The following is a 25,464-nucleotide window of genomic DNA, read 5'->3' as shown; positions in this document are numbered from 1 at the left end:
CACATATTTCAGCCTCTAAATCATTTTTATAAAAGTCAAAAAAGATAATTTACTGACATTTACAATGCACATTATCCTTTATTATTAATAGTATGCGGTCCATGCAGCTTTACAGGGGGGAGCTTTACAGGGGGTATGGCTTATCTAAATGAGATGTAAATGAGCCCTATTGTCACTCCCAGCAGGTGAGAACAGGTGAGAACTGCAACTTTAGAGTAGTTTTTCTCCCTATAGAGCTTTCTTGAGTGCCTACCTTCAAATGGCCACAACTTCTCCAAATATTATCAGATTTCCATGTGTTACACATCGTTGGAAAGCTTGGAGACTACACTTTCAGAATCTGTGAATAACTCAAAATGCTCCAGAACCGACTTGTGTCCCTACTTTCCGTGACTGGTCACATATTCCCATCCACGTGACACCATGGTTAACACCGTCAAAGGTACAAGACATTGGAAAATATTAGATATGGACTATAAATGCCATTTGTGCAATATACTACACTGATAAAAATCATCCAATATCCTCTTTAATTTTTAGAATAAATATATCAAAATATACTTAAAAACAAAATTGTATAAAATACTTCAGATAAAGGTTTTAGAATAGAGTTGATTCATTCATTTCCACTGGCCGAATAGTATTTTAATTTAATTATTTTAATAGTTTTAAACAATTCGAATCAACTTTATGCAGTTTTGCTGATAAGGTGAACATATTTTTTAAGATGTTCATAAGCTATTTTTAGTTGAAAAAGATAGGCCTACTTATTTATTGCATTGTAAATACAATTGTCTGACTCGGCGCGTCACTGACAAAGTATTTTAAAAAGAAAACGTGCAAATCTTACTGTTGTCATCAAATAATAACCTTCAAATACAGTGGTAATTGTTTGAAGATGCCTATACACGACATCAACACCTCTGTGCAGCTGCGGTATACAGTAGGGGTGTAACGATACGCTCAGGTCACGATACGGTACGTATCTCGATACGGAGTTCACGATACGATACGTATCATGATATTTTGAACAAAATGAAATTGAAATTCAAACAAGATTTATTCAAAAAACATGAACAAATTTCAATAATTTTCCTTGTTGTACATACAAGATCACATTTCATGGTTTAATAAAAACCTTCTGTATTCAAATTAACAGTTGAATAGGGCTGTCTGTCACTGAAAAAAAATGTTACATTTAACATGAACTTAGAATTATGAATAGTTCACATATCGCGTCTATAAACGCGTGGAAGGCGTGGCCGCACCGCTTCTCCTTCTTTCCAAAGCGCTTGCGCTCCCGTGGTGTCGGTCGTTGCTATGCAACCATGAACTGAGCTCTCCAAGAGGATCAGGATGTTTCTGCAAAGGATAAATGATTTCTAGCCCTTGCATTAGTTTTACTATGAGATATATTGATGGAGATAAGATATAAAAACCACCATGTACAGCTATGATCAGCTGTTCGGCTGAGCTTTTGATGTTTTGTTACGGAAAGGCCATAGCTGATCAGTTGATTCTTGTCACATGACCTGCGGTGCGCTTGCGACATTCTGAAAAGTTGAGAATTGCATGTGCGTCGCAACCGCGTTGATCCCATTATGAGCGCGCCTGCCGCGTGGCTACATTTGAAAAAAATAACTGACTTGCACGTGGAAAAGACGCAATATGAGAAACGTGCGGTGACAACCGGCTTCTCTCACTGCCACCTTGCAGAGTAGGTCACGTCGGCAGCTCAACCAATAAGATTAAACTGCCGTCATATCGTAAAAGTATCGCCATCACTCTACAATGCATATCGTAACATGTTTGCATCGCGAAATATCGTACTACGATAAATCGTTACACCCCTAGTATACAGTAAGCTACTATCATTGGACCTATTCAAACTGGATAACGGACCGTTCGACAACCGAATCCAGCAGTGTCTTCCATAATATCCAAGTTAAGTGTGCATCACTGATCGTCGTTCTCGCTAAAATATTTTGTCATAACATCTGCAGTAAAACAGCATGTCACAGGAAAAGTGATCGAAAGTTGCACATCTACTATCTAAATTCATATCTTCTGTGTAATGACTGTGTGTAATTTCAGTGCTTATCACCATTAGTGAAAGTGTAATAATAATGTAAATGTGTATATCAAACTGAAAACGTGAGTTTCCACCCGAGTTTAAATAATATTTTTTTTTATTTAAACTGTTATTGTGAACATGCACTGTATTTATGATTAGGACTCATAATTAGGATTTAAAGTGGTTTTCCATCTTCTGCCATCAGTCCCTCAGCTCACCATCGGTGTCGCCAAACTGCTCTGTCTCCAAAATGTTCGTACGCATGGGTCAGTATCACAGACACGCCAGGCTCCACCCTCACTCAGTCCCAACGCACTCAATCACCCGAAAACTACGACCACATAAAGGACAGTATCACCATTCTGCATTGCTATATCCATCTCTACATCACGTATTACTCACCTGCACTTCTGTCTACCTCTGCTGGTATCAATAAACCATACTGTTTGTTTTACATCTGCCTCCGTCCCTTCTGTACTGTAACAGAAGACCGGACCAACAACAGCCGATACCAGCATGAGTCACCGGGACCCGTTTCAAGAGCTCGTGGTCGCTCTCCATCAAGCCCTCCCTCCTCAACCATCGTCACTGTCACCACCCGTTGCTTCCGCAACCCCTGCTTTCACTTCTTCACCTGCGGTGCACGCCAGTCCCATGGCTAAACCGGCGCCCTACTCAGGATCGGCGGAGGATTGCAGCAGATTCCTCCTGCAATGTGAGCTGGTCCTGGAGATGCAACCGTGCCTCTACCCTGACGATACCTCAAAAATTGCATTCATTATCTCTCAACTACAAGGTAAAGCTTTACAATGGGCAGACTCCCTGTGGTCACAAAAGGGTCCGGCAGTGCAATCATACTCTTCCTTTGTCTCGCACTTCCGTGAGGTTTTCGGCAAACCTGTCTCCGACTCGTCTGCTGGTGAGAAGCTTTACAATTTAAAACAACGATCTATGTCTGTCAATGAGTATGCTTTGCAATTTAGAACGCTGGCTGCTGCAAGCGGATGGAATGAACAAGCCCTCATCACCTCTTATCGTCAGGGTCTGGAACCGAGCGTGCGGTTGCATCTCGCTGCATATGAGGATTCCATCGGCCTTGAACGCTTCATCCAACTCTCCATCCACGTAGGCTCTCGTATGCAGTCGTGTATCGAAGAACACCAGGGCCAGCCACTCTCCAACATCCTCCTCCGTCAATCTGAACCCGTCAGCCCTCCAGAACCAGCCAGCAAACCCATGCAAGTGGATTCATCCCGACTCTCTTCCACTGAACGTCAACGCCGGCTGACCCTGAATCTCTGCTTGTATTGTGGTGCTCCTGGGCATGTCATATCTGCATGCCCCATCCGTCCTCCTCGTCCCATGGTGAGTGCTATCATTCCCTCCATTAAGAAGATGAAACCACTCACTACTGTTGTAAACCTTACTGCTGCTGATGTATCTATTCCAGTGGTGGCGCTCCTCGATTCAGGGTCAGCGGGGAATTTCATCTCCGGCTCCCTCTGCAGACAGCTCCAGCTCAAGACCACGCCCTCTCCGAACATCTACCAAGTCCACTCCATCACGGGCAAACCCCTAAGCCGAAGAAGGATCAGTCGGTGCGTGGGTCCTCTTCAGTTACGTGTGGGAATCTTACATGTGGAGGAAATTCACCTGCTGGTTCTGGAGGAATCCACCTCTGACGTGGTTCTGGGGCGCCCGTGGCTAGAGCAGCACAACCCAACCATCTCATGGTGTACGGGCGAAATCCTGAAGTGGGGCGATACCTGTTTCTCCAACTGTTTCTCCGAGTTTCCTGTTCAAAAGTCTCCTCGTGCGAATGATCTCTCCCTCTGTGCCACCTCCATCGAGAGCCCAATTGAGAATCGCTCCGTGGATATTCCAGCCTGTTACGCCCCCTTCAGTGACGGCTTCTGCCCTCAAAGAGCCTCCAAGCTACCTCCACACCGGCCATGGGACTGTGCCATCGATCTGTTACCGGGTGAGCCAGTGCCCAGGGGAAGGATTTACCCTCTGTCTGTACCGGAGGAGAAGGCCATGGAGGATTACATCAAAGAGGCACTTAACCAGGGTTACATCCGCCTGTCTACTTCCCCTGCTGCTTCGAGTTTCTTCTTCGTGGCTAAAAAGGACGGAGGCTTGCGGTCCTGTATTGATTATCGTGCGCTGAACAAGATAACAGTCAAGTTCCGGTATCCCCTTCCTCTCATCCCAGCTGCCCTAGAACATCTCCGTGGTGCCACTGTGTTCACCAAGCTGGACCTCCGCAGCGCGTACAACCTCATCCAGATACGCGAGGGGGACGAGTGGAAGACCGCCTTCGTCACACCCACAGGCCACTATGAATATCTCGTCATGCCGTATGGCCTGGTCAACGCCCCCTCCGTATTCCAGGATTTCATCCATGAGGTGCTCCGGGAGTTTCTCCATCGGTTTGTCCTGGTCTACATTGACGACATACTCATCTACTCCCGGAGCCTGGCCGAACATCGCCACCACGTTGCGGAGGTCCTCCAATGCCTGTGACAGTTCCATCTCTTCCTAAAAGCAGAAAAATTTTCATTCCACCAACCCTCAGTACACTTCCTCGGATACATCATTGATCACAATGGCATCCGGATGGACGAGGGGAAGATGGAAGCTATCAAATCCTGGCCTACTCCATCCACCATAAAAGAACTCCAACGCTTCCTTGGCTTTGCAAACTTTTACTGCCGCTTCATAAAGAACTACAGCTCCATCGTTCATCCACTCACCAACCTACTCCGAAACCAGCCCAAGTCTCTGTCCTGGGACCAAACAGCCACCAACGCCTTCGAAGCCCTAAATAATGCCTTCACCACCGCTCCCCTCCTCGTCCACCCTAACCCAGAGCTGCCCTTCATCGTAGAGGTGGACGCTTCCACCACAGGAGTGGGAGCGGTACTATCTCAGCAGCAGGGGACGCCAAGTAGACTGCACCCATGCGCCGCCTTCTCCCGCAAGCTCAACCTGGCGGAGGTCAACTACGACATCGGTGACTGAGAGCTCCTGGCCGTCAAGCTTGCCTTGGAAGAGTGGAGGCATTGGTTGGAGGGAGCCAAGCACTCCTTCCTGGTCTTAACGGATCATAAAAACTTGGAATACCTGAGAGCTGCAAAGAGACTCAATCCTCGTCAAGCATGGTGGGCCATGTTTTTCTCCAGATTCGACTTCTCGATTTCCTATCGTCCTGGCTCCAAAAATGTAAAGGCTATCCCCGAAGACATTGTCTCCGACAGAGGATCCCAATTCATCTCTCGTGTATGGAAGGCGTTCCTATCCCTCCTGGGTGTGACCGTCAGTCTGTCATCTGGTTACCACCCTCAGTCGAATGGGCAGACGGAAAGGAAGATTCAGGAGATCGGCCGCTTCCTGTGTACCTTCTGCCACGGCCACCAGGACTCCTGGAACCAGTACTTGGATTGGGCCGAGTACGCACAGAACTCCCTACGACAGTCAACCACCGGACTCACTCCATTCCAGTGTGTGCTCGGTTTCCAACTCCCTCTGTTCCCCTCGGACGGGGAACCATCCAACGTTCCTGCGGTCGACTACTGGTTCCGGGAGAGCGAGAGGGTTTGGGACTCAGCTCATCACCAACTGCAGAGGGCCCTGCGCAGACGCAGAATGACAGCAGACCTTCGACGTTCCAATGCTCCCTCCTACCAACCGGGACAGAAGGTCTGGCTGTCATCCAGGGACATCAGGCTGTGTCTGCCCTGCAAGAAGCTGAGTCCCAGGTTCATTGGCCCATTCACCATCAGCCGACAGATCAACCCAGTCACTTACCAACTACAACTCCCTCCACAGTACAGAATTCACCTCACTTTCCATGTATCCTTACTCAAGCCTCACCACCCTTCTGTTTCTCCTTCCACAGAGCCTGACGTGGCAGCCGCCGAGGCCCCCCTTCCACTCATCCTAGACGACGGCGCAGCCTACGAGGTTCATGAAATCCTGGACTCCCGGCGCCGTGGTGGTCAGCTAGAATACCTAGTGGACTGGGAAGGCTACGGTCCCGAGGTGCGCTCTTGGGTCCCTAGAAATGATATCGACCACCACGACGTCGGGGTCCTCGGCCCTCAGGAGCGGGCCGTGGGAGGGGGGGTACTGTCACAGACACGCCAGGCTCCACCCTCACTCAGTCCCAGCGCACTCAATCACCCGAATACTAATCACCGCCACCTGCACCTCATCATCACTGCAATCACCAGCACTATAAGAAGCCAACACTCACACACACTCACTGTCCGGTCTCGTTGTATCATACGTACCGGTATGCTTACCTTAAGGACTCCATACGAACTACTTACATGTCTCCAATGTCTCCTGTTTCCCTCGTGTGCTTCTCCTCCTGTGTGTGAGTGTTCCAAGTCTCCAGTGTTCCAAGTCTCCAGCGCCATCCTGGTTCTTCTATCCTACGACCACATAAAGGACAGTATCACCATTCTGCATTGCTATGTCCATCTCTACATCACGTATTACTCACCTGCACTTCTGTCAACCTCTGCTGGTATCAATAAACCATACTGTTTGTTTTACATCTGCCTCCGTCCCTTCTGTACTGTAACAGTCAGAGTTTGCATGGAGGTGCGCAAATTTTCCCATCAGGTTTGTTTTTAGAAATTACAACTTATGCATCGGAAGTGGCGTACACACTTTCAGGGCCTGTTTTTTGCGTACACAAAGTTTTATAAATGAGGCCCCAGACCTGTGGTTAAGTTAATTAGGCTGCCCCGGGTATACTTCGGCTGTCATGCATGACGTAATTTTCGTCATACGGAGGGCTCACGGCCGTCCGCACACCCTGTCCACCTGCAGCCCAAATTTCGAGACCGTGCGGATGGTGCGCATGCAAAAGTGCATGCCCAAGCAGGACAGAAGAGTCCACTAGGTGGCAATACGCACAATACTGAGCACAGTGTACAGTTGTCGAAGAAGAGTGTGGAAAGGTCGATTTAAAAACAACACGCTTGAAACAAAGAGAAAAACAGGACAATGGATGGCGAACTTGACGAGCGTTTGTGCGAAGAGATTAAAAAGCACCCACATTTGTACAATTCATGTTTGAAAAAGTACAAAGACGTGTTTAGGGCGGCAAATTCATGGAGGGAGATAAGTAAAAATAAGGGAAAAGATTAAGCGTTTTGTTGGCAGCGATGGAAGAATCTGCTGAACAGATACGTTAAAGCAGCAAGAAAACTGAAAAGGAGCGGTGATCCAGGTGGAATCGAGCCCATCCCGCAGATTGTTGTGATGCTTGGCTGGCTGTCTTCTTTTGTTAAACACAGAGAAACAGACACGAACTTCACCAGAAAGGTAAGGCAAACTTTAAGCAACATTGGCATTCGATGCTACATTTGTTACCTCTTCGGCTAACTTGCTAGCATACAAAGATTTTCTGACTTTTTTTTTTTTTTACATTGTTTCAGATAGAGTGCTCCAGTGAATCAGGATCATTGTCGTCGATCAACCTGGAGTGCATCAACCCAAACCCTGTTGAACCAGTTGCCCTTCTGTCCTCAGCATCATCTTCCTCATCAAACTCTTCACTGTTCATATCTTCATCGCCATGCACATCTGTGCCGTCGCCGTCCCCTCCTGGCTTGAAGAAGAGGAAAAGAGAGCAGTTAACTCCAGTCCAAGAAGCCATAATGGCGAGATTGCAGAAGTACAAGGAGGACAAGGAACTAGAGGATGAAGATATGTGCTTCGGCAGCAAGATGGTGGGGAAGAGGCTGAGCAAACTGTCCACGAGAAGCAAGGCCCACGCGTGTTTGGAAATTTCGCAAGTCTTGTTCAAGTGGCAGATAGAGGACTGTGACTCTTGCTAAAAATAGACTGTACCTGTTGTTGTTGTTTTTTTGTTTTTTTTTACAAGTTCACAACGTGTGTACTAACATATGCACATAACACACGTTAAGCAAAGATTGTATGATTACATAGTTTTATGTAAACAATTTGTTTAAAAGTGACATGAAAAATGGCTGTTTATATGGATGTACATGTATATCTGTTAATGAATCGCCATACGTATGCACGTTATGTATGCACGTTACATTTGCACTACAGAAAGCTCTGGTTTATGTACATTGTTTTTATAAAGCATTGTATTATATTTGTTGACTAGTGTATAAATATATGCATACTTTATATTATTTGTAATATATTGTGCAGATTTAATATTTATACAATAATAAAAGTACACTTCCACAAAGAACTGCTTTTGTCTCAGATTTATTACAGGGTGTTCATATATACAGAATGATGGCAACTGTTTATGTATATAAAACAAAACATTAAAACTAGTAAATAAGCAAAAATAATACAAAGATAGTAAAAAGACAATATTTTAGACACTGAGCAGTCCACATCTTGCAATTTATTACTGGTCTCATTTTCTAATTTGCTTGGCATATCGTTCTGCTTGATTACTGTCCTTCAACATTGAGCAGTCCTCTTCTGACTACTCTGTCCTGCCATGGCAGAGAGCCTTGGGGTATTTGAAAGAAGGTTGCCAGGTTCTTCCTTGTCAAAATGGTGGCACGTGTTGCTCAAGCAGCAGAGAGGTGCCTTGGATCATGAAGTTTGTTGCCGCCATCCACAATCTGCCTCCACTCCCCCAGAATTACATCTCCATTTGTGTTGGTGCTGTCTGTGTATTTTAAGGGAATGTACAGGTTGTTGCAGGGATTTGCCGCATCTTTGTGTGCTAAGAAATTGTGCAAAGCCACACAGGCCTTCAACAATGTGCACAGTGTTCATTACGCTGCAATCAATTAGATGACCAAAGACCCTCCACCAATATGCCAATATGCCAAAAGCATTCTCAGTTAGTCTTCTTGCTCAGCAATGGTGGTAATTATACACCTGCTGTTCGAGGGTGAGGTTAGAGCCTGTAGAAAATTTAAAAAAATAGCGTTAGTAACTGATGTTTTCATTTGAAAACATCAAAGTTTATACACATCATTACTATGTTCATATTTCAAAATGTTTGTTTTAGCCAAACTTACCAGGATAAGGTCGCATCAGATTCACGTGGAGTGGGAAAGCTGCATCTCCAAAAAGGGCATAGGGGTTCAAAATGTCTGTGCCTGGCAGGGCAGATGGAGGTGGCAAGCCCAGGGTTCCCTCAAGGACTTTCGAGCCAAACTCTTTAAAGATGCCACCATTGCTTTCACGGCCATATGCTCCAATGTCCACCATTGTAAAATGGTAGTGTGCATCGCATGCCGCCATTAATACAACCGAATGTGTGCCTTTGTAATTGAAAAAGTCACTACCGGCATTTGGAGGGGCCCTGATCTGAACATGCTTACCATCCACGGCACCAACACAAAATGGAGAGTTCCAAATTCGCCAGAAGTCCTGTGCAATGCCCACCCACTGTTCCTGCGATGGGACAGCAACATACTCAGGCTGGAGACACTTCCAAATAGCCTGGCACACCTCAGGAATGATTTTAGACACAGTCCGGCTGCCTAGTCTGTAGCTTGCTGCTATGCTATGATGCGAGGACCCTGTAGCCAAAAAACACAACATCACCGCTAACCTTTCCGCTGCACCAACTTGGAGCTCGATGTGTCGACTTGTGTTGAAGATTGGGAGCAATTCGATATAACAAATCGTCAAATCTGAAAGCCGACATTTGAAAATATTGAAAGTGCTTTTCGGCGTCCATCCGCTGCATTTCTTGCACCAAAGTGCTAAATTCCCCATCCACAAGTCTCTTCTGGTTCAGCGGCTGCACACACCATCTTCTCTTAATTTCTTCTTCTTCCAAGATGAGTAAACTTAGAAGCATATCCTTCTCCATCGTTTTAGATTCTTGTTTCATGAGTTCACACTTACAAATAATCAGATAGCTAATAGTATGCGTATATTGGATAATAATGGTATGTGTATTTGGCGTGCTGTCCGAGGAGAGGGCTCCGAGCTCGGTATTTGGCCCGAACCCAGAATACTCCCCCTGTATTTCTGGTTTAGGAAAGTAACCAGGCGAGTGTGAGGAGAAAGGGTGGTGGAGGGATGCTGAAAACAGGCAAAAAAAAACATAGGTGAGTCAACTACCTTTATATATATATATATATATATATATATATATATATATATATATATACATAGACCATTTCAAGGAAGTAAACAAAAACAAACGCGCTGCAATGCTACTGCGCATGTCTGGTCCTTAAGCATTTCCGGTGGCGCCATTTTTAAATCACAAAGCTGTCAAAACAAAATGACTAGCGCATATTTTTTAAGTCTAGCTAAAACAGAACAGTTAAGATATTTACAAAAACTAAAAATAGATGATAACGTGGAATTACCGGACCCTTTAAATCAAACACTGAGGCGACAACATTTCACTCAGAACGTTAAACGTTTACCTGAAGTAACTTATCCAGACGTGTATCATTATCTAGTTGAGACAGAGTGCGTCTACACGAAAGAAGCAGTAAAGGCATATCGTAGTCTGGATGCTTACAATTACTTCTTTAGCGGAAAAGTTGGAAACATTTGTTCCTACAATGTGGACGATTTTTTTCTTGTGTTTGGTGAAGTCGGGGCAAGTCAAACGTTGTCGAAAACATACTCTGCGTGGTTCGTTGCTAAGGTGACCGGGGAGGTTATTAGTGGGCATTGCACTTGCATGGCCGGGTAAGTTTGTATGTCTATGCGAACAAGACGTACTGAATTCTAGTAGTAAACTAATTGTTGTGTTCCATTATTACCTATTACATACGTAATTATTTCATACGTTTCTAAATGTTTGTGGTTAGGTTAGGTGAAGTGTGTAGCCATGTTGCTGCGATTCTCGTTGCTGTGGAACAGTGTGTGAGAGAGGGTTTTAATGCTCCATCTGTGACATCTGAGCCCTGCATGTGGTCATGAATAAACAAGAAGGTGCATGCAATTCAATGCTGGCTAACGTGTTTTTTATTCTAATTTTTATTAAATTCTAATTCATTACATCCTTTGCGAAAATTAACCATGGTTTTACTACAACAGCAAAAAAAAGTATAATCCCACTTTGTTTTAGATTGATCCAAAACCAGTGGCAGACATTGACTTTTCCAAGCCTGTCAGACAAAGGCCAGTTCAGAGTAGGGAGCCCGTCACATCTACTGTAGTCACACCAGTCTCACCAAGCATGCTTTTTAGGTCCTTGAAGGTAAGGAAACATTTGCAGAAACCTGACAAATTACAATATGTGCAAAAACACAATATGTAACTAGACAGTCATCAGCATACATTTACTCTTAACGTGCAAAGTTGTGTTTTTGGAAAATATCTGTAGTGTCATGTGCTACTCAAAAAAAAAAAAAAAAAAAAAAAGGACTATGACGTAAATATTATTCCCATTTCAGAATGAGATCCCAGACTGTGCACTGTTCACCACTATAACTTTTGGTAGTCAGACACAGACACTGCATCTGAGGGAGAGCAGGAGAGCACAGGCAGGGTTGATAGTCTGACTACAGCTGAGGCAGATTCTAATATGGAAGCACAAGTGATGGTTCAGAGTGACACACCTTGTACTGACAGCACTGTAGATGCTAGCATGCCAAAACCCCTTACACATCTGTTTGATGAGAAGCATAGTTTGCTGTCACAAGCTGAACTACAAAAGGAGTTGGATAAAATCATGCAAACCATCCCTGCTTACTTTAGTGAACTGAATTGTAACCATCTCCAGAAGAGTACACTGGGTCAGTCCTCTTGTAAACAATGGTTTGAGCAGAGACAGGGCCGAATCACTGCAAGTCACTTTAATGAAGTGTTAAAATGCAAGACAAGTCATGTTAGCGTGACATCTAAAATCATGGGCTACACATCAAGCAGAAATGCACCAGCCTTAGCTTGGGGTAAGAACAGTGAAAAACTAGCTAGAGAAGCCTTTACTTCAAACCAGATGACTTGTCATGACAGCTTATCAGTGGAAGAAGTTGGATTGGGAGTAAATCCAAAGTTTCCTCATTTAGGCGCCAGCCCAGATGGAATAGTTCATTGCAAATGCTGCCCACCTTCTACACTTGAAATAAAATGCCCCTTAAAATATGCAAATATGTCCATAACTGATGCTATTAAGAGCAAAGAGTTCTGTTTAGGGAAAAACTTTGAGCTTAAAAAGAACCATGCATACTATGCACAAGTTCAGGGGCAAATGGCAGTGTGTGAACTCAAAACTTCTTACTTTGTCATTTGGACAACGGAGGACTGCCACACACAGAAGGTAGAGTTCTCTGAAGAGTACTGGGCTCAGATCAGGCCAAAACTGGATCTCTTCTACAGACAGCACATTCTCACAGAAATTTGCACACACAAATTGAAGAAACAATTTCTGATCGCAGAGACTTCCTGTTTGTGTAAACGTAGGTCTGAAACCTGTCACACAGTGCTCTGTCTGTCACAAGGTGTTTCATCTGAAATGTGTAGGCTTAAAAAGGCATCCAGGTGAGCAATGGTTTTGTTCAGCATGTTCATAATCTACATAAATGTGAAATCACACACAGTCTTCTTAGTGATCTGTTAAAAGTTAATTTAATTGTTGTGAAATATCAAATGCAATCAAAAATTCAAATGCAGTACAGCAAATGTTCTAATTAACAAATGTTTAATAATTGCAGATAGTTAGAAAAAAGAATTAAAGATCAAACATAAATCTATATACACAATATATACAATGACACATTTCATGTTTTAAATCTGCCACCAATGTTAATACTGTACACAATCATTCAATTAATAAAAAATAAAAGGTTTCTAACCACTTGTTAGTGTCTGATGTGTCTTTTTCTACTGAACTAATGACTTGTCCAAATTAGATAATGCAGAACATACCAGTAGTATTTTATCAACAGTTGCCACCGTGTCTTTGCGTCTTCGTTTGACCAAGTTTATGGGGAGTGTTTGTCGCAAAATGCTGTACTTTTTAATGCGGCCGATAGCTCTTTCCACATGAATTCTCATCCTTGACATGTGACGTGACACAGACACTTCCTGTCCTAAAAGCTGCGTCTTTCCACGGGTTGAAGCTGGTATAAGTAGCTGGACTCCTTTTGCAGCAAAATACTCAGGGAAACTGAACCCTCGGTCAGCCATGACAATGTCTCCCTCTTCCAAAAGATCAATTAACCCAGATGATTTGGTGATTGTTTTGTCACTGGCTCTCCCACCCCAAGACTTAGAAAGAAAAGTGACTGACCCTGTTGGACTGATGCCAACCAGGAATTTGATGGTGTTGTGGGACTTATAGTTGGAGTATGTCACCGCTCTTGCACTTAGTGATGTTGGTCGGTCAATAAAAATTTCGCTGCAGTCTATGATACACCTAACTGAACGGGGGGCTTTTGAACAGGCCAGGAAGACTCGTTTTAATCTCTTCCCTGGAAGGCCAATGTACTAGAGAGCTGAAACGCTAACCAGTCATGAAATATTGAAGAGATTGTTGCACAACTGCAATGAAACCTGTAGGCAAGATCTTTATGCGTGAGGCCAAGTCTCAGTTTCATCAAGACCAAATAAAACTGGAGAGGTGTTGGAGGACTCAGCGTTCTCGGACTCCAAGCAGTGGTCAGATAAGTCAGAAGTGCGAAGAACACTTTGGATGAGCGAAGGCCAGTATAGAAGTGAATGGTTTGATCATCTTTTAAATCCACGTCAGATTTTAGTTGTTTTCTTTCACAGGTGAGTGTTTGTACTTTTGACTGTAGGCTTGTCACTTGGTCTTTATAAGATGAATTCAGGTTCTGCATTTCTTCTATATCCCTCATAGTGAGATCAGTTCCAACACACATGACTTATGTGACAGGACTTAACTTCTGTCACATCTATGTCCATGTCCTCAACTTTCTCAGTGGGCTGAACTCTAATGCTTGTCTCGGAGACCTCTGATGCTCGTCTTAGAGACCTCTGATATCGGTCCATCTTTCTGGAGTTGTCAGGTCTGTGAGGAAGTTTGATGGAATGTAGTCTGGACTTAGAGGGTCATCTGATGGCTTGCCTAAAGACAAAAGTAGAACAACATAATTGGGATAGGCTATAGATTTCACACATCACTGGTTGAAGATAGATGATGATACAGACCAAGAATGGTGAACAAAACATTAATTGTGTTAACACAATTTCATGCTAGCAGTGAATTTTTAATTATGTAATCTAAAAATAAACTAGCTAGCTATCAGTATGACCACTGTATACTACCCTGTAAAAAAAAAAAAAAAGTAAATATTTTAGGTATCATGAACCATTAACATTTTACAGTGTTTATTCTAATTTATAACGTTATTTTTCACAAGTTCATAAAGCACAACGTTTTTTGTGGTTTGACAACATTAAAATGTTCAATAATTAACTAACCAACGTTAATATTAATTTAATTAATATTTAACTTAACCAGGTTAATGTGCAGTATTAAAGAAGACTTATTGTTTAACACAAATTAATAACAGTCGTGCATTTCGTAATTAACATTTAACAAAATAAGTGTTGTAAAAATGTTGTTTATCGTTCTTTTGTGAAATAACGCCGTTATTGTTATTTATACAAAAAAACATTATTGTTAAGTGTTATACATTGCATCTGACAGCTAGTTAGACAATGATTGTAAACTGCTACTTTCCTAATTACAGCCCACAGAACATTTAGAAATTGAATGGAAATAAAAACCTGGCTTTTTCACTAAAAGTATCAAAACGCTAACGTTAGCTATCTAGTTAAGTTACATGCTACATGAAAACAATGACGGAGCCACAATGCTAACTCAAATGATTCATCATACTATAGTCTATAGTGAACGTATAAAAATACAAATAATTCAGTGAAATAAAGGTTTACTTACCAGAGATAAAATGTGTGCTACATATCCTAGAGTTGCAAGTTGGTATCCAGCCTTCTCTTTTAACTGCTGCAATCCAGGCGTCGCGTTGCGTTTTGTTTTTCGGAAATCTAAACGCTTTGATCTCAGAAGCAAGTTAGTTCCTGGCCTGAGAGAGCATCCAACCACCGAACAACACGGTCCTAATTTTAATTTGGACATTTTATTATCTGTAAATTGTCGCAGTATCACCGAACTGAAGCGCCTCCCGCCAATGTTTAGAATGTGCGCGCTAACTAACCGGAAACTTCCGAGGACCAAAGACGCCACTTCCTTACTTCGACGAATAGCAGTTGAAATGGTCTATATATATGTCTCCACTCCTGCTGATTGGGTAGATATGTTGATTGCTGATTGATGACTGCTGGTTGGAGTGATGTGATGATTAGTTAGATCATTTGAATGTGTTCCTCTCGACCTTTGTTAATAAAACATCATTTAATGTATCTTCAAAACTATGTTGCAATGGTGGATGCACTATTTTTCTTCTCCGATCATGCCCAGCGAATGTCCCGTTGATGACATGACTCAGTGCTGCCCTCCGATGTCTGGTAGAGCATAGAATGTTTTTTTACTGCGCATGTGTCGAACTCGGTCATCCGAGCGCATCCGTGGTTTAGTTTGAAAGATGCGCTAGTGAAAGTGAAGTATATAGAGGGTATGCACGTGACGTCACGTCGACCGTTACGACTGCGGTCACAGCCACTGAGTGGCAAAAGACTGAAGGGGCTCGCACACCGGACGCGAAGCTCAGCACCTCGCCACGTCTTTAAAATTCGAATGCATTGTTTTAGAACTATGAGTGTACACACACCGGCGGAGACATTCGGCGCCTGTCCGCGGCGCCCAGCTACGACTCAAAAAAATGCGTTCGTTTTTGAAAGACGTGTCGCAGCGCAGCGTGGCGCTGAGCTTCGCGTCCGGTGTGTGAGCCCCTTGAGCAGCAGCATTGGTTTTCGCCGTGAATGTCGCGAAAAACACACAAAACACATCCAAAACGTGAAAGAGCTTTGTGATTGACTGTACAAGTAGATTTGACACAAACCCTGAGGTATATATTTAAAAACTGCAGAAAGCAACAGGGAAAAAAGCAAATGGATCACTGCATTTCACAGAAACAGCTCGACTCCAGGCAGAGAAACATGTTTTAGTTATAATTTTGTGGCAAATTGTTGGATTTTGAGGTAAAATCATACCGTAGGCCTATATATTGTATTGTTATATATTAGTTTGACAACTCATCAATTAATTATTTTCCATCTTATATTCTGCATAACTGGCTGTTTTTAAATAACACTGACAAAAACTATACTATAAAACTATATATGTTTTAGGGCTGGACAATATGATGATATAACATTGATATAAGTGATTACGCGGATTTAAACCTACCTACAGATTTGCTTTATGTGTCTCCCCGCCGTCGAATCGGGCACATATAAATGTCAGGAAACACGACTCCAGGATGCATGTCAATATCCATGGATTAGGTTTATTTGACAAGTTGTAAGGAACACATTCAATTCCAACCTTTAGTGTAATTCGTTAGTTTTACTCGCGTTTTCGCAGTTTCCCCTGTTAAATCCAGTCACGCAGCAGATTCTTTTGCCACTCAGTCCAGCTAAGGGAGCGCGTTTTCGGCGGGAAAGTGACGTCGATGCATACCCTCTATACCCGGGGCTTTACACTACAAATGTGGGGGCGGCTGTTACAAAGGTAGCGCAAAAGCGCCATCTAATGGTCATTGGTAGTTGTGCTGGAAGTGATTGCGCACGAGAAATATGCATGACAAAAACAGCTGCGCCACGGGAAGACTGTTCCAGAAGTCGCGATGCAGGCTGCGTCCGAAAACTGGAAAATGTTGCCTTCTGAGGACACATTTTAAGGTTGGAAGGCATCAAGGCACGTCCGAATTCAATGTTAGCTTCACTTCCTGTTTCCTGAAATACCTTCATCTGATCGATTTTTCAAGGCAGCATAGATGTATCCTTAGCTGCCTTTGATATCCCTTAACCCTCTGGAGTCTGAGGCTGATTTGGGGCCTGGAGAAGTTTTGACATGCCCTGACATTTGTGCTTTTTTCAGTTGTTCATAAACATATTAATGGAAAAAGTGTCATTACACTGTATTCAGCACAAACTAGGCTACAATAATTGGGGAACATGTATGTACATGTTTGTGTTTTTGAGAATAACATTTATGCGTGGTTATTGAAAAAACAAAAAACTTAAGTCACTGAAATAAGGCCAAAAAAAGTATAGTAAATCTGTGTTTACAATACTTTAGGGTTTGGAGGTGTAAACTAGAGTTTTTGCTTCAAAATTATGTAAAAATTATGCTGCCTACTCCTTCATATAAAACAATATATTGATTTAGTTTTTGTAAGACACTTTTTGCCAAGAAACACAGTATGCATGGAGGCGTGAATCACCACTGAATAATGGGCCATTCTCACCTGAGAAGACAAAAGAATTGCATAGTAATGAGCTGAAATGACTTGCATATTAACCCTCAGGGGTCTGAGGCTGATTTGGGGCCTGGAGAAGTTTTGACATGCCCTGACATTTGTGCTTTTTTCAGTTGTTCATAAACATATTAATGACAAAAGTGTCATTACACTGTATTCAGCACAAACTAGGCTACAATAATATGTAAGGAACATGTATGTACATGTTTGTATTTTTGAAGGAATAACGTTTATGCGTGGTTATTGAAAAAACAAAAAACTTAAGTTCACTGAAATAAAGCCAAAAAATATATATTAAATCTGTGTTCACAAGAGTTTTGGGTATTGGAGGTTGTAGACTAGAGTTTTTGCTTCAAAATTATGTAAAAATTATCATTCCTACTCCTTCATATAAAACAATAGAGAGATTTAAATTTTCTAAAACATCTTTGGTCAAGAAACACAGTATGCGTGGAGGCGTGAATAATCATGAATAATGGATGATTCTCACCTGAGAAGACAAAAGAATCAGATAAAGAGCTCTAATGACCTGCATAAATAATGAGCTCTTTCAGTCAGGTAAGCTGTGAAAAAACCCTGTTGATCATGTCTCAAGCTCATCATAATGTAAATCAAACATACAGAAAAAACAGCAATACTGTGAAATATTATTACAATTTAAAATAATGGTACTCTATTATTAAAATATAATGCATTTCTATGATGCAAAGTGTCTGAACAGTTATGTTACCTCTATGGCATTTCATATAGGCTTTTAGCTTAAAAGCATGCACATTTGGAGAAATATTGATGGATTCTCATGTTTATGTCAATTTTCTATACAGAGGAGTAATATTTATTCAATATTTACCCCGAATACCGTCCCGGTCAGTGGGTATGGCTTTCCACCAGGGACTTACGTCTCCGGATGCCCTGCAAGAAACTAAGTCCAAGGTAGTTTAGTTATCACTGTGAACGCTGGATACTGTGTTTACAATTCATACTTGCAGCCGGAGGGCGCTCTGTACACTTTTAGTCCACAAATGCCAATGCTAAAGAAGAATAGGCAATCCAGGAAATAACAACTAACAGAGGCCAGAGATCGCTAACTATGGCTATTCAAAACACTTTTCAAGACAATAAATACACGATTGAGATGATGAATGTATGTATTGACTGAATTTGCGTCTGAATAGCGCTGGCTCCGTGGGCGTGGCCGCATTAGCGGATAATGAGCTGAATCAAGGACTTCTGACATGGCTCTCTTTTCATACAGATTACATAAACACAGAAGGTTTGTTTTCATTTTGACTTACACGATTTAAAACCTGACATTTCAACGTCTCTTTAGACACAAGTATAATTTTTTTGTGATTAGTATTCACTAAGTTACAGTTCATTTTCTGAGAACTATCAGATTGGAGTTCGTTCAGAGGGAGACGAGAGATCACGCATCATGTTTGTTTTCTTTATTTTACAAAAAGCACAACATTTTGTTTTTACTCTGAGTGTACACAAATAAAAGAAAATATTCCACAGATTAAAATGGTGTATAACTCTTAATTGTATGTGCAACACTGACAGAGTATTTTGAGTCTCTTTCACACTGGTGTGTGAAAAAAAACACAGTGATCACGCCGACGTGACCGCCGACCCCAGAGTGTTAAGGTTGGTTTCCTTACTGGTTGTGATTGGCAGATGGCTGGAAGGAAGTGGTATAAAGCTTCAGTGCTCATTGAAAAGAGGAGTGAGACTGAATTAAGCATGTTGTGTCTTTCACCTTTACCAGACCTTGATGTTGAAGACTGAATTTGTTGATTACATGTACGATAACATGATTGGTGTGCTGTGTGCGCCACCCAACATTGAATTGTAAGAAACTTAACCTATTGTAACAAATTACTTATTTTGTTTTATTTTCTGTCCATTAGAGAACAAAGGGGTGTGGACAGGGTGGTGGTGGTGTTGGCTACACCCACAAACATGTTATACATGACTTCAAATATTATGAACAAATGTCAGCAATTCTAAGTCAGATGAACTGCATGCTTTCCTTTTGCAGCTGTGAAGACTGTAGTAACCACACCTCAATAACTGTCAGGAGCATGAGTAGATATGATGGATGCCTTACTGGAGTGCTTCTTCAAACTTCTGATGTCATTTACAAAATTTAATCAAGCCAATACATCTAGTCATTGCCAAACCAATGTTCTTATATTGTTTTTAGCATTGAACAAATTTACATCTCATTCCACACAAGCTTAAGAACCAAAGGTAACACACCCATAATGCCATATTTTGATTAATATCAGTATTCTTTTAGTTTAGATAAATCATGCTGCTACTAGGCTCTTGTCACAGAGACAATCTCTGTGACTCCCTCCTCTGGCCATCGGAGGGAACCCTCACCTGAGTACTAACACACACATACACTACATTTCCCATAACCCCGTACCTTGGACTAATTATCTCACCAGCTGATCCACATCAACCGGACTATAAAAGACTCACCCACTCCTCAGTCAATCGCGAAGTCTTGTATTGCCCCCGGTGTACATTTATTTTCTATTGTCTGACTGCCTGCCTGTTATTGAACCTGTTGCCTACCGCCTACAATCATTTTGCTGCCTACCCCTGGCCTGTGCTTTGTATCCTGATCTGTGAGTGATATCTGCCTGTCCTGACCTTTGCCTGTATTCTGACCACGATTCTGTCTGCCCTCTGCTATTCCTGTTTACCCCTGCCTGCAACCTTGTCAGCTCAAGCCAGCCAGCTCACCGCCCACCAGCACCAGCTTAACTGTCTTACAACACTCACGAAGAGTTGGTAACCCACGCGGCAGAGACGTCATCACTGGGGAACCCACGCCTATCTATGCCAGAGAAATTTGACGGTGATCCCTCGAAGTGCAAGGGCTTTATGCTACAATGCTCTCTGTACATCAGTTAACAACCCGCTCTGTACTCCAATGAAGCTGGAAAGATTTCTTTCGTTTGCTCATTATTTACTGGCAAGGCACTGGAATGGATTACTGCCGTATGGCGAGATGATGGTACTGCTTTTCCCTCCTATGAGTGTTTTATGCAGAGGTTTAAAGAGGTTTTCAATCATCCCAGCGATGGCAAGGGGGCTGGTGATCGTTTGATGGAGCTGAAACAGGGACGCAAGACCGCTGCTCAGTATGCGCTGACATTCCGCACTCTAGCGGCACAGACGAACTGGGTGGGTGACACCCTAAAGACATGTGTTCGGAGAGGTTTATCTCACGAGTTGCAAACAGAGCTCGCGTGTCGTGATGAGGGCAGGATCAATTAATTGAACTCACCATCCAGATTGATAATCTCATTCGTTCCCGAAAATCCAGTATGCATCACTGCACTCGCGCCACCACTCCCTTAGAACCTGAAACTCCTGAAGCTATGATGGCAAGCAAACTGGGCTACAATTGCCCAGTTTGGTCACGTCCTGAAAACCCACGGTCGGTGAGTGATGCCAATCTATATTACCATCCTGATATGTGTGTTTCTGTACCCATTTCTCTGCAAATTAACCACCAACAATTTAGCACTTCTGCATTGCTGGACTCTGGAGCCACGGGGAACTTTATGTCACAAAGTTTTGCCCAGCAGAATCACATTCCATTAATTTCATGCTCTTCTTCTCTCACAGTGGAAGCAATAGACGGCCAACCACTGGGTTCTGGAAATGTGAAAACCGTCACTAAACCAATAACCATGCAGATTGGTCTGTTCCACACTGAAACAATCCAATTCCATATCCTACCCACCTCCACATCATCCATCATCCTGGGACTCCCTTGGCTACGCACACATAACCCAGATTTGCTGGAGAGAAGGTCAGATTACTCACTGGAATGAACAATGTCAAACCAAATGTCTGTCTCATGCTCCCTCGCTACCTGTCAGAGTCATCCAGGCCACTGATCCCAACATGACCGCTGAAAGTTCTCCAAACCTCAATCTACCAGAGGAATATCAAGACCTGGCCAAGGCTTTCAGGAAGGTGCGTGCATCCCAACTACCTTCCTCACCATTTATATGTTTGTGCTATTGATCTAATTCTGGGATCCACTCCACCCAAAGGCCGTATCTTCCCGCTATCTCAACCAGAATCTGAATCCATGAAGAAATACATCGAGGAGGAGCTGGCAAAGGGGTTTATACATCCTTCTACCTCACCTGCATCCACGGGGTTCTTCTTCGTGGGCAAGAAGGATGGAGGTCTTCGACCCTGCATTGATTACCGAGGTTTGAATGAAATCACAGTCAAGTTCAGATATCCTCTACCTCTGGTACCAGCGGCCCTAGAACAACTGCGCACAGCAAAATTCACCAAACTAGACCTCCGCAGCGCATATAATCTAATCCGCATTAAAGAAGGGGATGAATGGAAGACAGAATTTTTTACAGCCACCGGGCACTATGAATATCTTGTCATGCCCTTTCGGGCTAGTCAACAGTCCGTCCGTTTTCCAGGCATTCATCAATGATGTGTTCAGAGATATGCTCAACAGGTTCGTTATCGTATACATAGATGATATTTTGATTTACTCCGATTCCATGGAGAAACATGTGCAACAGGTCAGAGAAGTTCTCAAACGTTTGATTCAGTACCAGCTGTATGCAAAGTCAGAAAAATGTGAGTTTCACCAAACCTTGATTTCATTCCTGGATTACATCATCAGTCCCGATGGGGTAGCAATGGATGAGAACAAGGTATCCACCATCTTCAATTGGCCACAACCCAAGACGCTCAAGGAGTTACAACGTTTCCTGGGATTCTCAAACTTCTACCGCCGCTTCATACGAAACTTCAGCACTATTGCCTGTCCACTCACAAGCATGGTAAAGAAGGGAAGCAATCTTCTCAAAGTGGTCTCCTCCATGCCATTAAGGCCTTCCAAGAACTAAAGAAATGCTTCACTACAGCTCCCATTTTATATCACCCTGACCCTTCGCTACCATTTACAGTAGAAGTTGACGCATCCAGCACTGGTCTTGGGACCGTACTCTCTCAAAGGCAAGGTAATCCAGCTAAACTGTGCCCATGTGCTTTCTATTCCAGAAAATTCACTGCAGCAGAGTGAAACTATGATGTCGGAGATCGGGAACTGCTTGCCATGAAAGCCGCCTTCGAGGAATGGCGCCATTGGTTGGAAGGAGCAACTCATCCATTCACTGTACTGACAGACCATAAAAACCTTGAATACCTCAGAACTGCAAAGAGATTAAATCCTCGCCAAGCCCTGGTCATTATTCTTCTCCCGCTTTCACTTCACTGTCACCTACCGACCAGGCTCCAAAAACGTCAAAGCAGAGGCCCTCTCACGTAGGTGAGCTCATCAAACATAATCCTGAAACTGTCTTACCTGCGTCTCTTGTCGTTGCACCCATACAGTGGAACATCATGACGGAACTGGACGAAGCCAATGCCCAGACAGAGATCCCACCAGAGTGCCCACCTGACAAGGTCTTTGTTCCTGAGAATTTACGAGCCTGTGTGTTGGAGATGGTCCACAGCCTGCCGGCATCTGGTCATCCTGGGATAACGGCTACAATCCACCTCCTACAGAATCGCTTCTGGTGGCCCACGCTAACCAAGGACACAGCTCAGTTTGTTAACCACTGCACTACCTGTAACATCCACAAGCCATCACGCCAATTACCTGCCGGTTTGCTCCAAACATTACCTCTGCCTCAATGCCCCTGGTCCCACATAGCCATTGACATCATAACTGACCTCCCTGCATCCGACAATCATACCACCATACTAACAGTAATTGACCGCTTCTCCAAGGCTTGCCGCCTCATTCCTTTACCCAAACTCCCCACTGCCATGCAGACAAGCTGAGCAGCTTTGTAACTGGGTGTTCCGTATCTACGGCCTGCCGGAGGACATCGTCTCTGATCGTGGTCCTCTGATCATCGCCTCTCGACTATGGTCAGCATTCTGTCAGGCTCTGAACATAAACGTCAGTCTCACCTCCGGCTACCATCCACAATCTAACGGTCAAATCGAACGGCTCAACCAAGTATTCACCCGCTTCCTACGCTCCTATTGCAACCGCCATCAGAATGACTGGTCCCGGTATCTCCTGTGGGCAGAATATGCACAAAATTTCATTCGCAAACCATTCCAAAGCATCCTGGGATTTCAACCACCTCTGTTTCCCTGGTCCGGCGAACCCACCAACGTACCAGCTGTAAATGACTGGATGAACCGTAGCGAAGCCACCTGGAACAGAGCCCATAGCCACCTACAACATGCAGTACATTGGTTAAGAGAACAGGCTGACCGTCACCGCCGCCTAGGCCCCGAATACCGTCCCGGTCAGTGGGTATGGCTTTCCACCAGGGACTTACGTCTCCGGATGCCCTGCAAGAAACTAAGTCCAAGGTACGTTGGTCCATTTCAAATCACTCGACAAATCACACCTGTATCATTCCATTTAGCATTACCTAATCACTTTCGTATCTCTCCCACTTTCCATATGCCTGAACGACCACGCTCATTTATAATAAAGCATGCAGATGGATCCCAGCCTTTGTGATGATTCATTACAGCTCTTTTGCGGAAGGACCCTATCAGAGAAGCATTTAAAATAAACTAGTACAACGTATAGGACCATTTTGCAATTCAATAGACTCAACTGCCTACGTATTTGAACTAAAATCTCAGCATTATGTGAGCTTTTTGTACAGTATAGTATTCTCCCGTAGCACACTATGGTAGTAACAATCTCTTTCTGTCATATTTAAAATAACTGTCAATCACAACTATTTGTGTTATATTATAATATAGAATAATATATATCATTAACTATAGTTAACATAACATTTTTTGTACATTATTTAAAAAAATAATATGTTAATGCACTTCAGAAGCTCTAAATACCTTTATATTGGTATAAAGGTGGATCATATCAGTATTGCTTTGTCCTGTGATTCGTTCTCAAGATTTGATTTTATGGTTAATTTTTTCACAATTTCCATACACTGCACTGCACAGGAAGTTGCGGTGGTCACTGATTTTGAAATATTTTGGCCTTTGGATCAATGTACACCATTTTAATTAGCTACATTATATTCAAACATCAGCAGAATACGAGTTTCAATTATTTTTTAGAGTGATAGATACATGAAAATATCATCAAGAGAGGCAAAAGACAAGTTCCTTAACCCTCCCAGGGAGCGACAGTTTGATTCATATTCAATCTGAATAACACTGCAGTTACAGGTGACTGCTAATGTATGTTAATGTTTGGTTTGGGCATTGTTTGTAACTGTGTATGTAGAAGTATGAAGGTCATGTTTGACACTGCTGAGTGTCAGGGAGTCCACACAGCCACCACCATCTCCACCCACCACAATCATCAGATCCCAATCACCGGACTTCTAATCACTTACACCTGTCATCAATCACTCACCAGCACTATAAAGCAGCACTTCTCCCCTTCACTTACTGTCAGGTCTCAACCTTACCTGGTCGATACTCACCTGATCCTTGGATTCCCCTCTGCCTTTGCTAGCGATCGTCATCAGCCTCTTCAGCTCTGCTTCATGCCCTGGAATAGGGAAAGACTTCAGTATACAGATCAGATATTATTAAAGACTTTCCATCAATACGTTTACTTACCTGGATTCTCCTTCGTTTGTGTTGATCTTCTGTTGTTTACAATAAATCTGCCATATTACTTTCACTTACCTCTGTGTCCCGTGTATACCTGCTGACACTGAGCAGCCCAGTGTTGACAATGTACAGGCAGATTTGTGATATTTGTGAATGTGTTTCAAAAATGATGGAAAATGGTTCAAGGTTTTTGTTACATAGAAATTATAAAACCTATACACTATTAAAGAAACATAACTCTTAAACTTTTCAATTTCATGTAAAGTTTATTTCTTTTATTTCATTTGTTATTATTTTTAATTTACACTTAAGTCTAGTTTTTAAATCTCTTTATAAACGTTAAACTCTTAAAGGAAGAATATTGGAGTCCAAACATCATTTTATAGTTCAAAATATCTT

At 42.9% G+C, this 25,464-nt stretch overlaps 1 protein-coding gene and 1 long non-coding RNA gene across 3 annotated transcripts; one reads left to right on the top strand and one right to left on the bottom strand.

Moving 5' to 3' along the window:
• Positions 1-10,733: 10,733 nt before the first annotated feature.
• LOC125261024 lies at positions 10,734-12,866 on the top strand. 2 transcript variants are annotated; one of them, XM_048179565.1, is made up of 3 exons: positions 10,734-10,750; positions 10,873-10,996; positions 11,133-12,866. In XM_048179565.1, the coding sequence occupies exon 3, from the start codon at positions 11,592-11,594 to the stop codon at positions 12,549-12,551; it is 960 nt and encodes a 319-aa protein (XP_048035522.1). In that variant the 5' UTR covers positions 10,734-10,750; positions 10,873-10,996; positions 11,133-11,591; the 3' UTR covers positions 12,552-12,866. The 2 variants fall into 2 exon arrangements, with proteins under 2 accessions (XP_048035522.1, XP_048035523.1); XM_048179566.1 differs by lacking the exon at positions 10,734-10,750 and having other exon boundaries at positions 11,133-11,264; positions 11,461-12,866.
• LOC125261025 lies at positions 12,689-15,501 on the bottom strand. Its single transcript, XR_007183195.1, has 2 exons — positions 14,934-15,501; positions 12,689-14,096 (listed from the first exon to the last, which is right to left on the bottom strand). It is a non-coding gene; the product is annotated as an uncharacterized LOC125261025 (long non-coding RNA).
• Between the last annotated feature and the right edge of the window lie 9,963 nt (positions 15,502-25,464).

The sequence above is a fragment of the Megalobrama amblycephala genome, unplaced genomic scaffold (assembly GCF_018812025.1).
Source record: "Megalobrama amblycephala isolate DHTTF-2021 unplaced genomic scaffold, ASM1881202v1 scaffold230, whole genome shotgun sequence".
Lineage (NCBI taxonomy): Eukaryota > Metazoa > Chordata > Actinopteri > Cypriniformes > Xenocyprididae > Megalobrama > Megalobrama amblycephala.
The sequence above is the reverse complement of the archived record's forward strand: the minus strand, read 5'-3'. Positions and strand labels throughout refer to the sequence as shown.

Bases quoted from the DNA above. Each gene is read 5' to 3' on its own strand.
- LOC125261024 (XM_048179565.1), top strand. From the start codon at position 11,592: ATGGAAGCACAAGTGATGGTTCAGAGTGACACACCTTGTACTGACAGC.